This window comes from Pistacia vera, unplaced genomic scaffold (genome assembly GCF_008641045.1).
Source record: "Pistacia vera cultivar Batoury unplaced genomic scaffold, PisVer_v2 Contig656, whole genome shotgun sequence".
In the NCBI taxonomy this organism is placed as follows: domain Eukaryota; kingdom Viridiplantae; phylum Streptophyta; class Magnoliopsida; order Sapindales; family Anacardiaceae; genus Pistacia; species Pistacia vera.
The window spans coordinates 8,216-27,382 of NW_022196508.1; the positions used below are offsets into that span (position 1 = coordinate 8,216).

A 19,167-nucleotide genomic window follows, 5' to 3' on the forward strand; every position below is an offset into this window, starting at 1 on the left:
TTGTGGCCAAGAAGATAATATATGTGTTATGTGCACCAATAATACCATAAAATAAGATATCTAATCAAACAAAAGAGAATTGCTATGTTTGTTTTGAGTTGAGTGGATAAACCCTTCAAAATGGGATAATGGGATGCTGAATAAGCTAGCTACCAAAAGTGCTTTTTTATATTGCAGAAGTGCTTTTGGTTGATCAATTGTTAAATGAGTAAAGCTTCATTTCTGAGAGTTGAGGATTAGGATCCTGATTGAATTGGACATAAAGTAAGTAATCACTTTCGAAAGTGCTTCTCAAATGCTTCTAATTTGTCACCAAAAAGTGATGTACATTTTTAATCAATAAATTAAGCATAAAATAGAAAGACAAAAAAAACCCCAAGATGAGGCCAAACAAAAGGAAGGCAAATCTAGTTTAGGTAGATATGTATATATTGAGGCAAGCTCATTGACCTTAAGAAAGACACAGTCTCTTCAAATGGAACAGCTCAACCATATACATGCATGCACATATAAAATATGTAATAAACATGTGGAGAAATTATTGCTTTGATAATAAGAAAATTGGTGCACAAATTTGTCATGGCTAGTTATAAGAATGAGCCAAATTGTTAGGCTGGTGGCAGTAACGGATCCAGAAATTTTTGTTAGAGTGGGCCAAAATAAATGTAATAGCATATAATATCATATTATATGTTTTTAATTGAAATTGTCATAAAGAAAAAAAAAAAATTACATATAATATATATATTTTTTTTAAATTTGAGGTGGGCCATGAATATACTCTAGATCCGCCCCTGCTGTGGTTTACTCCCACAATATTTCAGGTTCGATCCCTCGCGATTATTTATATGATCAAGACCCGATTCCCTTCACAAACCACCTATATCGTTAGGATTCTTCACTTTTTTATCTCATTCAAAATTGTGCATGAGACTTTCATCTCGCACAGCTTCTAAGTGATAAAAGTAAAGAAGAACTTATCTTTTTTTTTTTTAAATTAACCTCCCCTATGTATGTATAAGATTGAAGTCATTCGATTTCTGAAAAGGATTACTAATCCTTTAACTTTTTGAGAAATCCTTCATCAACGGTCATGAATGATTAGTTTTTTTTTTTTTTTCTGGTCCTCTTAGGCATTAATAAAAATAGTTATTTGAGCTCTTACTCGATTGACAGTTTCAAGGCTCTGAGAGATTTACTGACGTACGCGCAAGCTAGTCGTGACACCCTGGTGATAAAAAAAAAAGATAAGTTTTTTTCAATCTGTTCGACCTCCTTCACAACCACCCATATGGTCAAAATCCGTTTAGATTTCAGGAGGCAACAGTTTGAAGTTTGAACTCTAAGGTGTTTGAATTATCCATTATTAAACTCCAGTATCTGTCTAGAATTTTGCCACTATAAAGTAAGAGATGAATATAAAATTGCAAGACAGAATCATTAGAATCACCTGCACATGATAACTCATATTATATTGACTAGTGTCAAAACTACAAAAACAGCATTAAACCCAGATGCCCATTGAGGAGAAGATTAATTTAATAAACTGGAAAGCTTGGGTTCCAGGTTCAATGTGATTGCATTGATTTTATATATCAAACTTTGGTGTTTGAGAAAGGCAAGGCATTTGCACATGGGAGATTAAACTTTTTAGTTCACTGATTCTAAGTTGATTTTATATAGAATTAAAAAATGGTTCTCACTTTGCTTAAGTGATCACTAAGAACCTTCAATGGTGGATTAAAATACTGATTCATAATTTTTCTTGTAAAGGTTGTTGAGGTCTCCAAATGATTTGTTTACTTTTTTGTAAGTGTTGAGCTATTTCAGTTCTAAGAACTTGACCACCAACATAGAAAAAAAAAAAAAAAAAGCTCAACCCAACATGATCCTGAATCCTAACAGAAGTAAAGTAATTGTTTCCAGTATTACCGAATTCATTCATGTACCTTGTTGATACTTGATTTTGACACCAACGACTCACATGTGCAAAATGCTAAGCGGGCTTAGAAGTTACACGTGATATGAAAATGTGTAGCAAGAAAGTAAATAAAAGACGGTTTTTAAAGTGGTTCGGATACTCAAAAGGGATTCCTACGTCCACTGTTGTTTTATTAATAGATGGTTACAATCAAGTCGCAGATAGTGAGTTGAGTTACAATCTAGAGAGAATATATATATATATATATATAGAGATAGAGAGAGAGAGAGAGAGAGAGAGAGAGTATGCTGTTTAGACTAAGATAAGTCAATCCCATAAATAAGAGAGGAGTCCTCTATTTATAGTGGGAGGATTCAGGGTAATAATCATTAGTCTGCAGTCCGGCAGGTGGGATACAATTCCTAACCCGCCTCTCATTGGTTGTCTGCAAGAGAGATATCCTTAAATTGCGTAGGGCTTGGGCAGGTGGATGATTTCTAGCCACTCGCAAGCCTGACATTCACCTGCTGCACTGATGAGAACCATACCTCTTCCGTCATTGTGCGACGTGGCATCGTCTGGATGACACAAATCCTTCCTGAATTCTGATTGGCTCTTGTTGACGAGAGTCCACGTCAGCCCTAACTTTTTAGGCATAACATACCTTATCTTGAGTTTCTCAAAAATCGAAGCTATAACTGATAACATGACGTAATAAATTAAAGAAAACAAATAATTATATGTTGTTTCGAAATTGAGATTAACTGAATTGTTAGGCATTGCAAAACAGAAGGATCACTGACTCACTTAATGAAAATTGATCTATTGTGCTGAGAATTGTTAGGTGCATTTGTTCTTGTTTCTGTTGATTGGAAGTAAAGAATATTTTTTTCTTGTGAAACAAAAGACACTTGATAAATGGACTAGAGATGAAGGACCGAAGTTGGGCCTAGACTAGAGGCAATGAGGGCTTTCAAGTGAGCCCAAAGAACCCACTGCTAGTCATTTTTTCTTCAAAATAGAAAGCCTAGCACAGCAGATGGCTGCAGGTGATTGCAGAGGAACATCAGACGGCATGCTCTGATTGGTTTGGCCTGCTCTGAATATGAGCTTTCATTCAGATCAAACCTCTTGATGAAGTAGGTAGTGATACATTTAACATTCTATTATCCTAGGTATTTTGAGTTGGCAGGAAGTAACAAATGTCATTTTACTCACAAACGGTTAGCTGAACGGTAAAACATGTAATTTGTTACAAATTTTGGGGTTAAAATTTCCTTACGAGTATTTATATGGTCATAAGGTCATTGTTTTCTGTTTTTCAAATATTGTAGGGTTCGACTAAGACTTTAGTTTTGAATTCGATGAAGTTTGAGATTCGAGTTTTCTCGTAAATACCCACATGACCAAAGATCATTGTTTCTTGTTTCTCAAAGATTATATGATTAGACAGAAACTTCAGTTTCAAACTCGGGTTCGCAAACTGTTAACCTTAATAAAATTTCTATTGAGATAACAAAATCCAATCCTTAAAAAGTAGTATTAAATCGTTTGGGTCATTGGCTCGAGCCACATGACCTTATTGTTGGAGTTGCTCTAGGTGGATCACAATCACATTATGTTGAACCTAAAAGACTCTAGAGGTTGTTTCTCCTTCCCATTTTATCACAAGAGAATAATTCTGAACTCATTAGAAATAAAAAAGAACCATCAAAGCATTTCCAAATTCCATTTTGTTTGATACAAATTATGTAAAATTGGGAATCTATACCAGTTTTGTATTACAAATTTAGTTGCTTTTACACCAAAAATATAAGTTCTCTAATACAATTTATAAAAGCTCAACTATACCCAAATCATACAGGCAATCTTCATTTACAGTAAAAGCGCTTTCTTCATTTCTATGTACACTTCCAAGATTGATCTCCAACTGTAGTTTCTCCAAAAGGCCATTCATGGAAGCACTTCTAGAGTACTCTTTCTTGTGAACAAACACAACATCATCATCACTTTGATCATCATCCTCCGAACAACTCTTGTAAAAGAGGCAACAAGCAATTGTGTCAAGAACAAGAAGAAGAGAATACAAATAAGCAATCAAAATCACCTCAAAAGCAATAAAAGCACTTATTTTTCCTAGAGAATTATGGTAAACCCTTATCACCCTGTATTCAAACAAGGCCTCCATGGCTCCAAGCCCTAAATTTGCAGGCAGAGCAAGCACTAAAACCATTAATTTTTTCCCCTTTCTGAGCAGCATACAATAAGCCTTGTAAATTGCTAAATACCCCTTTGAATTATTCTCCATCGCTGCCACCACTAAAGCTAAATTTCCAATCACCACCATGTTTGTTAGTAAGCCACTGAAAAAAACGCTTCCCAGCGACAAAAAGATAATGCTATCATATGACAAAGCAAGGGAAAATATCAAGAAAGCCACCATTTTTATGGTGGAGATGAGCGCTAAATTGCAAAGTTCAGTTAAGATTAGAGGCCAACAAAGAGATGTGAATGGTTTGTGGGGATTACTTAGAGCTTGAATTGTTGAGGCTTTGGAGATTAGAAGTGAAGCGATTGTGAAAGGGAGAGTGAAAAGGTGGATTAAAATGGTTTGATGAGAAAGATTTTGAAAGCATGAGGCATGGATATTGATGAAGAGAGAAGTGCTTATGGGAGAAGGAGATTTGAGAAGGGATTGTGAGAGAAGGGCTGAGGCTGAGAAAGGAAGCAAAACAAGAAGTGGGGTTGTGGTGAAGAATTGGAAGTGTTTGAGGAAGGTGAAGATTGAGGCTCTGATGATTTTACTTGCAATATTATCCATAACACAAAATGGAATGCAGTTTCATCAAATTTTGGTGGAGGTCACAATATATTGTATGTGAATGGTTAAATCATCATGATTAATTAATTAATTAATTTTGAAGTTATTATAGTCTAAAAAGAATAGTACGGTGCATGTACAACCGTCCAATAAGAGAGTATGTGTCACGCATCCACACTGATATAACACATCCTTATTGAATAGTTGTATGTGTATCGAATGCACGAAATAACTATTAGAAAAAAAACTACCTTTGGGCGGTCGAGTGGTTGGACAAAGATTTTTGGATGTATTATTTAAGAGAGGTTCTAAGTTTGAGTTACATCGACTGCTAATAGGGATGATCACTGAAGAGTTTATTCAATCATTACATTTAAGACCCCAAAAGATTAGTCGAGTTGCATACAAACTGGTTCGGACATCCGTGATCACAACAGGAAAACAAAAAAAAAAAAAAAAAAAGGTAACTATTAGATTTATGACACAATAAGTTAAAGTTGAGCATAAGAGATAAGGAGAGAGACGTTGATATTTTCTTGAAGATTATTTTAATGAGATGGGTTTACTTCTTTTTCTTTCATCAACCACCAAGAACTAACATTTAACTACCAAGACAAGGGACCAGTCTATTTTCTTACTTGGAATATTGATTATTTCTTCAAATGGTCTCCTCCAAGATGATGCTACTTGGAAAGGTCTAAACATCAAATTTGGAAGCATTTTAAGCCCCTTGAAATTTATTCATTAAGACCTAAGATTGTGATTGATAATTCATAATTATTTGAACCATATAAAACGCTTATACGTATCAATCATTAGACGTAGATGAATAATTATTAATGAAAGTACTTTATATTTCTTCAGTAGTATGTACTTCTCCGGTATAATATTGTAATTCTAATTTGAATTCAAGTAAAGTAAACACCTATTTGAATAATAATGGTTTATATATATAGGGTTCAGAGAGTCAAAATATTAAGGATCTGCTTGGGAGTTTTTTTTTCACTGGTTTTGGAGAGTTTTTAATTAGACTGGGTTTGAGGTGTTCTAAAACCATTATTTGTCAGATTTTTTATGCACTGGTTTTGATCGGTTTAAAAACCCCTTCAAAACTAGTGTAGTGTATTTTTTAAGTGTTTATAAAACACCCCAAATCATGGTGTTTTGGCTAGTTTAAAAATTTTATCCCAAAAAAAAACTTTTTCCACTATTATTCCATGATTGTTGCTAAAAAAAAGTCACAAAATAGAGGGTTAAAGGAAAAGACTAACCTCTCTTCATTTGATTCTTCCTTCTTCAGCTTCTTCAATTCTCTCAACAAGGTTTGTTTCTCTCTTTCTCTCTTATTTTTTGTTTGGGGTTACCATGCCATGCTTAAATGAGGGAAATATCCTTTGTTCTTCTTAATTGATTTGCCCTAGATTTGCAAAAAGCTATTCTTTTTAATTAGGTCTTCAGTTAGCGGTAAAATTAATCACATTTGAGATATTGTGACTTTTTTTAGATTGATTTGCCCTAAAATTTGACGTACAATTATTCATAATGTACATAGTAATTTTACAACAGGATTAGAAGGAATACATTGAATAAAAAGGAAAGGAAGAATATGTATGTCAGCACGAAACCACTTGTTTGAAAAGAAATGAATTGACAGCGGTGAACATTGTGAGAATAGAGTCAATGAATTTGAAGAAATATGGTTTACAATATACATGTACCCAGCTACTTTGTTTCATTGCTAGAAATGAATTTGAAGAAAACAAACCACTGCCGTAGCAGACATGAGAACTTGCTTGACTTCATAACATATAAATAAATTAAATAATATACAATGAAAGAACTTAGAAATAAATTAAACTTGGAATGAACTTTGATACTAAGTACTAGTAATTGAAAAAAAAAAAAAACTCTCAAGTGCTGGTTGAAGTTTGGGTATTTTTATGGGTATATATGTAAATTTATCATTTTAAAAAACTGTCAGAATCGCTGGAAAATAAACTCCTAAGCACAGGTTGAGTGTTTTAAAAACCACTACTAAAAATCTCTCAAAACCGTTACGGTGTTTTACTCTCAAAACCGCTGCGATGGTTTACTCTCATAACCGTTACTATAAAACTCCCAAGCTAAACCTAAGTAAAAAATATCTTATCACTGTTGGATCTATACAAATTAACAGTTCACAAAAAGTATTAAAAGAATTAAAAATTTAAGTCACAAGATCTTAACCTCCATATATATATATATATATATATATATATATATATATAACCTCTCATTTGGTGATGCCAATTGCCAAGAGCTTAATTTGGATCATCAATGATCTAATCCCACCAACTTGTGTTAGTGCAAATCTTGTTAGTGGACATCACGTAGCATGCACGATGATGATTAAATCATCTCAATTAATTAATTAATTTCCAATTGATACGGGGGAGATTATTATAAACTACCCTTAGGGGGTGTTTGGTTGGCGGTAATGTCAGATTATTGGGGTAATGTCATCTGATATTACTTGATTACCACGTTTGGTTGTCAAGTAATATAAGATTCCGGTAATCTTCAAATACTAATAGTAACTGCTATTTGTAATATTGGAGGTAATCTGATTACCTCCATTTTCTTAGGTATTCTGAGATTACCAGGGTTATCCTTTTTTGTTACAATTTTATCCCTTATTAATGAAAATTTTGGACAATAATGCCCTCATTTTAAAATAAATTTACATTAATATCCTATTTCAATTTTACCCTTATTTAACTAAAATTTTGGACAATAATGTCCTTGAATTTAAAACAATTTACAAACCACTGCCACTCAGCCACCACCACCATTGCCACCCAGCCACCACCGTCTACAGCGGCCAACCACCACGGACCGCCTCAGAAAACTCGTCGGAGTCCCTAAAAAAGAACGAATTTCGATGGGAGGCTTCGGGAGTCATCGCTATGGCCGTTTTCGGCCATATTGATGGCCGAAAACAGCCAGATCTGGCCGAAAAAGGCCAGAATCTATTAACGGCCAGATCTATTCCGGTCGAAATAGATCTGGCTGTTAACGGCTAGGTCCGCGGCCGTTAACGGCCAGATCTCCCCCAGATATGGCCGATAATGGCCAGGGATCTGGCCATTAACGGTCAGATCCACCGATCTGGCCTGATATGGCCGTTTTCGGCTATCAATATGGCCGGAAACGGCCATATCGAAGCCTCTTAGTCACGGTGAGTTGCTAATGGGGACTTTCGGAGACTTCCAGCGGTGGTCTACGGTGGCGGCAGGCGGCGACAGGAGGTGGGGGTGATTTCATAATAAATTAAAGTTTTATATAAGCAGGGGTGTTTTAACTAAATCTGAAATATTGGGGGTTAAAAAAAATTATTCAAAAATTAATAATAAAAATAATATTATATTAATATTTGTAAAGGGGATAATTTGGTAATTTAAATAACATACCCACCAATTTATTCTCCATAACCAACCATATTAATATAACATACCGACCAACTAACCAAACACATTTTCTTAAAAATTCCAGTAATCTTTCAAGGTAATCTATCTTTCCAGTAATCCAATATTCCCAGTAATCTAACATTCCTGAACCAAACGCCCCCTTCTAGTAATCCAACATTCCCTGAACAAAACGCATCCTTAAGGTTTTCATATTTATCGGTCAGACAATAATTTTCACACTTTTAAAATTTTTATCACATGTATCCCTTTACGTTAACACTTTCTTATAAAACCAAAGTTACTTTTTTACCCTAACACTTTCTTAAAAGACCAAAGTTATCATTTCGCCCATCTATAACAAACAGCAATATAATGGAGTTAAGGCAAAGGGGTATATATGATCTAGTTTCAAACTTTGAGGGTGGAAAAGCGCAAAAATTGTCATCCAAATGATAAATTTGGAAACCTTAAGGGTCTCTTGTTAATACGAAATTTTGAATGTTGTATGACTTGGAATGAGAAATGATTTTACAAACGTGACGTACAGTACCAAATTTGTCCTCAACGGAAACATGTCATTCCGTTATTCGTCTATCCATTGACAAGTCGTTTTCTTTTCTAACCAATAACTGACATGTCATTTGTAGAATTTTCTACAAAACAACATTTGCTTTATACAAACCAAACCGGCAAACCCTCCACCACCGTTGATTTTTCTAGTAAACAAACAACCATAGCCGTTGAAAAGCCAAACTCCCTGTGATCAATAACAGCCAACAAGAGAAACATTTGACAGTAACCTCAAAGAAGGCCATTAAGATGATCACAGAATTTCAGTTCCGTAGAATCAGCCAAAATGACCCACCCCCCTTTTAAGGCACGTCAATTTTGACAGTTTCCAAATCAGTCAACTTCACGACGGCTGAGACACGCCTTTGAAGAGAAAAATCCACGGCCCATATTAATGCCCGTCACCTTCACAGTCAAGTACAACCACAAACTTTGAAAAACTGGCCCAGGTTAACTCTACCATTAAAACTAAATAAATATTGGAAATTGATAAAATGGTTTATCTTTTTTTTTTTTTATATATATATAATTATATTCGTTGCTTTGAAAATAGAACTTATAAAAATATCATATTTATATTTATGTTTTGATTAATACGATAATTCCTAATTTAAATTAGAGAAATATGTCATGTTAATATATCTTGTTGAGAGTCAATCACAATATAAATGTAAGGATGGATTATTAAATATATCTCCTCTTGTCGTATATAAAACAAATGAATGTATTTCGATTACGGTTGTATTTATGTGGTTATGATACTTCATAAATATTTTTTTCATTCTGTCAAGAACCAATTTTAGGATATAGATACTTATAACTAATGTTTTAATAATCAACTCGGGGTGAAACTCGGCAAAGTGGTTGGGTCCCAGGTCAGATTGGTGATATCAGCATATCCTGAGATTTGAAATCCAACAAACACACTCCTATGATCTAGTCAAATGCAAATCGACGGTCAATTGGTTGGCAATGACGATACACCAAATGCAAATCTGACTCATCATTGGAGCCATTCTCTAGCAAATATGCCTAAGAACTGGCTGAAATTGAACCATTTTTTTGCGAAAAAAAAACCACCATGTATGATTGCCAGCCCAGGCCAAATAGGCATGTTTTCGACATCGACAACCACTCCCATCACAACTAAAATACTCTTCCTCAATCTTTTGACCAAAACCTATCTCACCCCCTCTGCCTTATTTGCCCCGCCAATCGCTGGTAACAACCCACTATTGTGGCTACTCAACTTTTGCCTTTTTTAATGTTTCACTCACTAGAAATCACCTTGGTCGCCACCTTTCAACTCATTGACACTTCCTTTGTAAAACCTCCCAACAAACCCGCTATTGTCTACTCACGAATTGCTATCGTCTTCTCTAGGGTTTGCTTCTTCGTGAATATTAAGGTTTTAAAACAGTGGACAAGGGTGACTTGGCTCGGAGAAGGCCCCAAGTCCCGATTTGACCAGTCAAACTGGTTAGGTCAAGTTTTAAAATAGTGCTTATAACCTCCCCCCCTATGCCTTGCGTAATAATTCATTTTAGCATTACCACCTCTACCACAACAATATTGTCCACTGAGATTTAATTTACTATATAAGAGATTTATGAATATTACTAAGTGAAAAATTATTTATATTATTTAAAACACCAGTAACATTACTTACCCAATAACCCACAGAATCGTTTGTTTGAAGCCAACGGTTAGAACATCTCTAATGGTGCTTTTTATTTTAAAGAGCATATTCCACATGAATAAAAAGCATCTTCATTAATTTCTAAATATAAATAACAAAATTTGTATTCAAATCTAATAGACTTTTTAAATTAAACTAAATATAAATAACAAAATTTGTATTCAAATCCAATGGACTTTTTAAATAAACGTAATAAATAAGAGAAAGGCTTTTTAAATTAAGCTAAATATAAATAACAAAATTTGTATTCAAATCCAATGGACTTTTTAAATAAACTTAATAAATAAGAAAAAGGCTTAATAAGTGAGAGAATTAATAATAAAATGTATAGAAAGTTGTAATTTATTAAATAAAATAGGGATAGAGAGTGAAATTTGACTCTCTAGATATATAGAGTGAAACTTATTCTATAATTTATATTTATAAAATAAAGAGTTTATTGAATTCTTGTTTTTATGGACAAACATTTTATAATAAAGAGTTTGAGTTATATAAAAGGTTATTTAGACATATTTTTAGGTCATTTTATTCTTTTTATAAGGAGGGGCATTATAGTCATTCAAAATATGGGTTATTTTTCAAAATCAATCCTACAAATAGCCCGTCTTTGACTCATAAAATTCTTACTTCAAACTTCGGCTATCTCTCCGTCCGCGCAAGCCAACGCCACACCCTCCACCGACCACGACGTTCCGGTGAGTCTCGCCATTTTTCGATCAATCTTTCATTGTACTTTTCTCATCCATAATTTTATCTTTTAATCCGTTCTCTTTCGTGTTATTGCTATTATTGTTCTTCATTTATAGTTTTCATCAAATCTTAGCTTATGGCGTGTTTGACAACTATAGAAAAGCAGTTTTCTGTAAAATTATAAAATTTTACTTACTTATAAGCTAGATTGCCACTGTGCCAGCAACTCCTATTGGCATAAATCTTATATTTTAATATATTAATTTTGTTTTTAATTGCATAATTGATTGTTCATAGCAAAAAAATTTCTTTGTTTAGTGAAAACTGAAACTGATAAATATATTTGAATACTCTCATTGTAGATTACTTTAAAATAAGAGGATGAGAATATGGAAATGCTTTGATTTGAAATACTTTGAAATGGATGCCAAGCAACTTGAATTATTGTAATATAAAGCGAATGAATTTATTTGAAGAATAACTAATCAATCTATGATCTTAACATCTTTCTACACCATAAGCGTATAGATTTATACTTTGACACCAATTACTTCTGAGATGAACTCTTTTTCTCCCCCAAATTCTGGTAGTTACAGTGTGGCCGCTCTCTTCTTGAAAGCAAAGGCAGATAGACAGACATAGATATTCAAATATAGATATTCGAATTGATATCTTCCATTGGTCACTAACTCTTATCTACTCTCACTCTTGATTCCTTCTGTGGGGATGTTCAATCATAAGTAAAAGAGGATCCTATTTTCCGTGATGCTTGTCCCCTTTGTATAACATATAAAGCTGAAAAGAAAAAGATCTAGATCGAGTTATTAACTAGTCTTAAGAGATTGTATCCCATTGATTGAAGTCAGTCAGTAACAAAAATACCCTGTTGTTTAGATTTCAGAAACAATAGGAGAATAATTGGGTTCCCTTCTTCCTTCTTAGGTCTTTCTTTGTTGGTTGCTTTATTATGTTTTATATTTTTATTTGACTTATTATGTTTGTTTGTATTTTGCTTTTGTGAATTTTCTAATTTGATTTGAGTTCTGAAGAAATTTGTTTGTTTGTTTGATTTTGGATTGAAGGCTTCAGGTATTTGGTGTGTGATTCCCTGGGGATAATTATTAAGAGTTGGGTTTGGTTGATATGGCATCTAAGCGCAATGTTTGTTATGAAAAACTTGCTACCGATGATTATGATGATGTTTATGATGGTGATAGGAGGCAGCGTTATGATCCTAGATTTGATTATTCACCGAAAGCCTTTGATAGGATCCCATGGAAGTCAATTGCACTCGCATTTTTCTTGCTTTGTCTAGGATCACTGCTTCTTTTTCTTTCTGTGTTTATTTTCACTGGTCACATGGGGGGAGAGAAGGCCCAAGCTTATGGCCTTTTAGTCCTTGGAATTCTTACATTCCTTCCAGGTAAATGTGCCTAATTTTTTAATTTTTGCTATATTTGCCTCTTGGACTTGATGTCTAATTTTCTTTTTGTGCAACATACTGTATAACTTATGTTGAACATGTTTAGCTGCGAATGGAATCAGGCATATGATTAAAGAAGCAAAGAATCTTAAAGGGCTCTGAATGTATATGATAATTTTATTATTTATATTTAGTTGTAAACGTGTAGGCTGAAGATCAATTTGCCTGTCTTCAGTTGCAGCCCATGGATGTCAGACCATTTATATGAAATTTTTATTTAATACTCTCTTGATATGTGTCTGTTAATTGATGTGGAAGGCTAGATAGCTTTTATGCGTTTATATTGATTGATTTGTGCCCCATTTGGAATAGTTTGGTTTCTGGTATAGGCCTCATTTGGCATCCTTGTAACGTTTAGCAAAACAGTTTAGTGAAAAGGGTTGTGTATAGATGTAGAGAGGTATATAGTGAAAAAGGTTTACATTTTTTTTTTTCAACCATCTAGTGTTCTGGTAGAATAGGAAACTCTGAAAAAAAAAAACAAAAAAAAAAAAGATCAGAGGCTTATTATGGATGGTATAGTTCTTTGAAGGATTAAACCAACAAAATTGCCCGGTTCTGGATCCCTAATTATGTTTCAGTATCTTTTCCAACATGCACTGTTGTATGATGCACTCATCATTTGTGGAAGAAAAGTGCTTTACAGAAATTAACTTCCTCAATCCAATACACTTATACAAGGTTACCGAATGCCATATAAAGCATTATAATTCTAGATTTGGAACTCTTCAAATTGTACGAGACTTTTCTTAGTTACAACTCTTTTGCGTGCTTTGCCTCAATTATGTCTTGAACGCAGAATTTGTCAATTATAGAGATTATCTTTCAGTAAAAGAGCATGTTTTACTCTTTTTTGGAGATTAAGTTGCAGGACTTGCATTGAAGCAAAATAGCTGTTTTTATTTTATAAATTAAGTGAGTACCTTTCATTTGGTTTCAGTTATTTCAACTGCACACCATTGGGCACAGTCTTGAAGCCATGAAGTTCTATCATTTTTGTCTGACAGAAGTTTTTCTCGAACTTTTGCTTTAAAATGCTGTAACAAAGAAATTTGAACCATCAATCTTCCTGTGTTAAATAAAATATGCTCACTCTGCTTTGATTGTCAATTACTTCTTACCAAAGTGAACCCTAAGGTTCTAGAGGGGTTGAATTATATTTGTCCTTTCTTGTTCTGGAATCTGAAAATCTTGTATTGCATAGAATAATAGCTCGGAATATGGTTCTGCATGAGCTTGTATTACCTTTTGGACTAATTACGGTTCCATGCCATAGTCCCAAACAAACCTGTACCAGGAGCCCTCATTTTTATAGCCTTTTTTTGTTGAGAATTCCATATAAAGATGTCTTGACCTTGAGGTTTAATTTCCTACAGTTTATGAAGCTATGTTCAGTAGTAAATCAGAAATGCTGTTTTATTCATCTGCCAATTACTTGTTCTTTTTATTACTTTTCTAAATGCTATTAACCCGATAAACTGATCAGTGTGAGATCAATCTTCTTCTGGTTGTAGGCTTTTATGAGACCCGGATAGCATATTATTCATGGAGGGGCATTCAAGGATATCGCTTCTCCGCCATCCCTGATTACTGAAGCACACGCCTTCATATCGTTGTTAAAATTTTCACGAGCTATTGCTTTTGGATTTGTGTATATTATTTCACATAATAGAATAATTTCTGCATTTTTCACTCTATGACTTAAAAAACCTCGTTAAGTATAGTGGAACATCAAGCATCTGTAATTTGTTCATGTACTGCAATTCTACTCTTTTAACATGGGTCCAACCAACCCGACCCGGTTTTCATACATGGGCTCCATGGATGAAAACCCAGGGACCCAGATATGTAATTTTCCTTAAGTCTAACACTCTACTAGTACTATTACAGATACGGTCCAAAATGTGCGAAACTTAGTAAGAAGAGATAAGCTCTGAGGTCAATTTGCTGATGCAGACAACAGGCAGAGACGTGCTAAAAAGCTCGGTATCTTGATGTTGTCAGCCTTGAGACTGAGCTTAACATGTGAACCCACTTGGGCTTTTCTCATTGCCTAATATAAATATTCATATTAATTTTAATAATTATAAATAGGAATGACAACACATTTCTGACTCATCAACATCATCTCATCACCCGCCATTCAAAATTGTCCTATTATTCTTTGTTCATCCATCCATTCTCTGATTTTTCTTACTCATCATACATTTAACCATCATACTAGTCTTCTAGGTTGAAAATCTAGTATAGTCACAACATTTTAATGTTAATTATGTCATAAATATATTTAAATATTATTGAATTGAATTGATCAGATCATATATATAATATTAAGTCCACAACTTTCGACGTGACAACTTGTTATTTATCAACTCATAAAATAAGTTTTGCTTGCTTGTATGAGTCTTGTTTACCTATTTGCGAACTAACCAATGACGAGTTACCACGTCGGATATTGTAAAAGAATGTTGTGAAATTGAGTTATAGATCTAGCATTACTCATTATACTAGTCTTTCAGGTTGAAAGTCTAGTCACGACATCTTAATATTAATTATGTCATAATTATATTTAAATATTATCGGATTGATCTGATCATACATATAACCATCATACTACGAATAATGCTAGGTTTACAATCCAATTTCATTACTCTCGACGTGGTAGCTCCTCATTGGTCAACTCATAAAATGAGTTTTGCTTGTTTGTATGGGTTCTATCTGTCCATTTGGAGCTAACTAATGACGAGTTGCCATGTCGGAAGTTTATGAGAGAAGATTGTGAAATTGGGTTGTAGATCTAACATTAGTTATCATACTAGTCCTTCAAGTCGAAAGTCTAGTCACAACGTCTTAATGTTAATTATGTCATAATTATATTTAAATATTATTGAATTGATCTGATGATACATATAACAATCATACTAGTCCTTCAAATCAAAAGTCTAGTTTAGTTACAAACCTTTTAATATTAATTATGTCATAATTATATTTAAATATTATCGGATTGATCTAGATAATAGTATTTCCAACTCCCATTCAAGATTAATACCTTTAAAAAATGGATTTTATTAATTACAAATCTTATACCTAGTATTTGACAACCAATTTTGTATCTACTAAATCTTGTAGTAAAATCTTAAGTCTCAACCAACATAAATTAAAGTACTTTTATCATTACAAATTTTTTGAACTCTCACAATCCGAATCCTGATAATCAAACAAAATTGGAAATCCAAGCAGGATAGTCCTGTCAATACATCAAAATCAAAGGGCAAAAAAATCATTTTCATAATGTTTTAAACACATAAAATCAGAAACGATAAATTTTCGTTCGTTTAAGCGTCCTCTCTCTCTCTCTCTGTGTAACTCCCACAGACAAAACAGAGAATATTTTTATGTATTCAGTTGAAAACCAAACAAAAATATTTGTTTCCCTTAAATCTCTTTTGCGATTATTATTGTTATTATTATCATGATAATAATTAATAATCACATAATTTAACTCACTTTAAATCCCCAAAAGAAAAAAAAAATCTTCGATTGGAGTGTTTTGTAATTGAATCGTTTTAATTTTATTTTCCTATTTCTCAAGCTTTAATTTGAAGTTTAGAAGCTCGATTTCGCTCGGATTCCCGCTCTGTAAGTTCTTCTCTGTTTGATTTGATGTGAATGTTGTTGTGTTTGTCATTTCGTAGGTTTGATTCGATGTCGTTTGGGTTGGGTTTGAGATCTGTTGTTTAAGCTAGGGTTTTGTTGAATATTTTCTTTTTGGGGGGGTTTTGATGAAATTGAGTTGGTATTGCTGTAATTGAAGCTTCGTTTGGCTAGATTTGTGGCGAAAGATGTTTACTTTTGTGGTCTTTGTGGGATTGATGAATCTGGGTTAGTTGTTTATTAGGGTTTATCATACTTGTACGGGAAATTTTATGGTTTAAAATATTCGTTTTCTGAAAAAGCACTGTGGTACTGACCTGGTAATGTTATCAAACTAGTTACAGAGCGAAAACAGGAGTTTATGTTTTGTGTTAGTGAATTTTGTTAGATATTGTTCATGTTTTTATACTGAGGCGTTGATCCGATGTAATGGGTTAAAGAAATGTGTTGATCCGACGTAATGGGTTAGTGATCTGATATTTCAGTTTAGTGGAATTTGTTGATTCTGGTAATGGTATTGGGGTTTTGCTTAATAAGTTTAGCTTTTGGTGGTAGAACAACGTGGTTGAATATTTAGCCGCACCCATCTGGTTTTAAGAGGTGAAATTGGGTTGTTTTCTGGGGAAATATGAAGTTTTTCTACCGAGGATTGTGAGTACATCAGCTCAGAAGTTAATTATTTCTGTGACTGAAAATTGAATCAGGTTTTGAAAAATGTGTTTGGTTTCTTGGATTGCTCAACACGAATGTTTGTGAGGAACTCTATTATTGCCATGTGTACAATTGGAAGATTGGGAGTAGATCAGGTCAGATGTTATTAAGTTCAGTTGTGACTGAAAATTGAATGAGTTTTGAAAGATGTGTTTGATTTCTTTGCTTTTGTTAACACGAATGTTTGTGAGGAACTCTAATTATTGCCATGTTTGTATTCTCATCTCTCAATCTTGTTTTCTGAGTAGGAACATGGATGGATCTAGTCGAGGTGGCAGTGGTGTGGATATGTTTTTACCAAATTATAAGCTTGGTAAAACTCTAGGAATTGGATCCTTTGGTAAGGTGAAAATTGCGGAGCATGCATTGACTGGCCATAAAGTTGCTATCAAGATACTTAATCGTCGCAAGATCAAAAATATGGAAATGGAAGAGAAAGGTATGGTTTATGTCCTTGAATTATGATCTTGTCTGGTATAAAAAAACACTTCTATACTTTGTTAATTCGGTTTATTTTCCATGATCAGAATTATTTCTCTGTTTTCCTTTTTTGTGATGTATGCAGCTTACTTTGATATCATGTAATTAAGGCTTAGAGATTGAATTATAAGCTCTTGTAATATGTAGTTTTCATGATTACTTTCTCATACTAAATAAGAGGAGAAAGGTCTATTGTTTCTCTTCATGGGTAATAATTCTTGTAATTTGCATGAATGGCATAGTTGGATATGGTGTTATATAGAAGTGTGTACATTGTCTCTTACCTTTTTTTTCTTTGGCAGTGAGAAGAGAAATTAAAATTTTGAGGTTGTTTATGCATCCTCACATCATTCGACTTTATGAAGTCATAGAGACCCCAAGTGATATTTACGTCGTGATGGAGTATGTGAAGTCGGGAGAGTTATTTGATTATATTGTTGAGAAGGGCAGGCTACAGGAGGATGAAGCCCGAGTTTTTTTTCAGCAGGTGGGGATTGGCAACTATTGTATATTGGATTCTACTGTTTATTATTATCTCTCCAATTGGGTTACATTTAATTAAATCTTTGTCTGAGTAGATAATTTCTGGTGTGGAGTACTGCCACCGAAACATGGTGGTTCATAGAGATCTTAAGCCCGAAAATTTGCTTTTAGATTCCAAGTGGAATGTAAAAATTGCTGATTTTGGCTTGAGCAATATAATGCGAGATGGTCATTTTCTGAAGACAAGTTGCGGAAGCCCAAATTATGCTGCCCCTGAGGTATGAACATTTCAATTTAGAGTTTATTGCTAAAAGTCTTGAGCTCATTTGTTTCACTTTTATGAATGAAGTTATTTTGTGGAATAACAATCTCAAGCTAACATTGTGAGTCCCATTACATTATATAGGTTATTTCTGGAAAACTGTATGCTGGGCCTGAAGTAGATGTGTGGAGCTGCGGTGTTATATTGTACGCTCTTCTCTGTGGGACCCTTCCTTTTGATGATGAAAACATTCCCAATCTTTTTAAGAAAATAAAGGTATTACTGAATTTATGCAATCAAGTTTGTTATTTTTGAAGTCAGCTAAATCTGCAACAGTTGATACGGGCGTGGATTGCCAATCCTTCATTTATATTTTTGAGCTCACTGATGGTTTCATGGAACCATAGGGCGGGATATACACACTTCCTAGTCATTTGTCTCCGGGTGCAAGAGATTTGATCCCAAGGATGCTTATAGTTGATCCAATGAAGCGAATTTCCATTCCAGATATTCGTCAACATCCATGGTTTCAAGCCCATCTTCCACGTTATTTAGCTGTTCCCCCACCTGACACAATGCAACAAGCCAAAAAGGTTGGTTGAATTTTTCAGTGCGTTTATCAATTTCGGTCGTAAATATAAAATGAGTATAGTGCTTTCATTATTAAGCAAATTTTCCTCGCGGCCAGCTTTATAATTATGGTATTGGTGTAATTTGTAATTAAATTACGTAGGAAGGAACGTATCTATCTGGAACAATACTTCTTGAATGCTTAAATTGTATTTATTGGTAATTGTGCTATTATATTTTTTGTGATGGTTAATTGAAATATAATTGTGGTTCTGGCAGATTGATGAGGAGATTCTTAAGGAAGTGGTTAAGATGGGATTTGATCAAACTCAAGTGGTTGAGTCTCTTCGCAACAGAATACAAAATGAGGTTGGTAA

General features: G+C 33.8%; 2 protein-coding genes across 6 annotated transcripts in view; both read left to right on the forward strand.

The window, feature by feature from the left end:
* Positions 1 to 11,073: 11,073 nt before the first annotated feature.
* LOC116112037 (transmembrane protein 230) lies at positions 11,074 to 14,237 on the forward strand. Its single transcript, XM_031398208.1, has 3 exons — positions 11,074 to 11,152; positions 12,230 to 12,570; positions 14,145 to 14,237. The coding sequence occupies exons 2-3, from the start codon at positions 12,291 to 12,293 to the stop codon at positions 14,222 to 14,224; spliced, it is 360 nt and encodes a 119-aa protein (XP_031254068.1). The 5' UTR covers positions 11,074 to 11,152; positions 12,230 to 12,290; the 3' UTR covers positions 14,225 to 14,237.
* Positions 11,108 to 19,167, forward strand: part of LOC116112036 (SNF1-related protein kinase catalytic subunit alpha KIN10) — a 34,374-nt gene continuing 26,314 nt past the window's right edge. For 2 of the 5 annotated variants that reach the window (XM_031398202.1, XM_031398204.1), the window contains exons 1-7: positions 16,191 to 16,269; positions 17,244 to 17,434; positions 17,778 to 17,962; positions 18,054 to 18,236; positions 18,365 to 18,496; positions 18,628 to 18,813; positions 19,067 to 19,159. In XM_031398202.1, coding sequence (XP_031254062.1) covers positions 17,248 to 17,434; positions 17,778 to 17,962; positions 18,054 to 18,236; positions 18,365 to 18,496; positions 18,628 to 18,813; positions 19,067 to 19,159 — 966 coding nt within the window. In that variant the 5' untranslated portion in view covers positions 16,191 to 16,269; positions 17,244 to 17,247. Of the gene's footprint in view, positions 11,153 to 16,190; positions 16,270 to 17,243; positions 17,435 to 17,777; positions 17,963 to 18,053; positions 18,237 to 18,364; positions 18,497 to 18,627; positions 18,814 to 19,066; positions 19,160 to 19,167 lie in introns of those variants that run through there. The other 3 variants (XM_031398203.1, XM_031398206.1, XM_031398207.1) reach the window with 2 other exon arrangements.

What these genes read in the sequence shown, in the direction of transcription:
- LOC116112037 (XM_031398208.1), top strand. Translation starts at nt 12,291, where the DNA reads ATGGCATCTAAGCGCAATGTTTGTTATGAAAAACTTGCTACCGATGAT. An exon ending in AATTCTTACATTCCTTCCAG is followed by an intron (nt 12,571 to 14,144) that starts GTAAATGTGCCT and finishes TTCTGGTTGTAG; the next exon opens with GCTTTTATGAGACCCGGATA.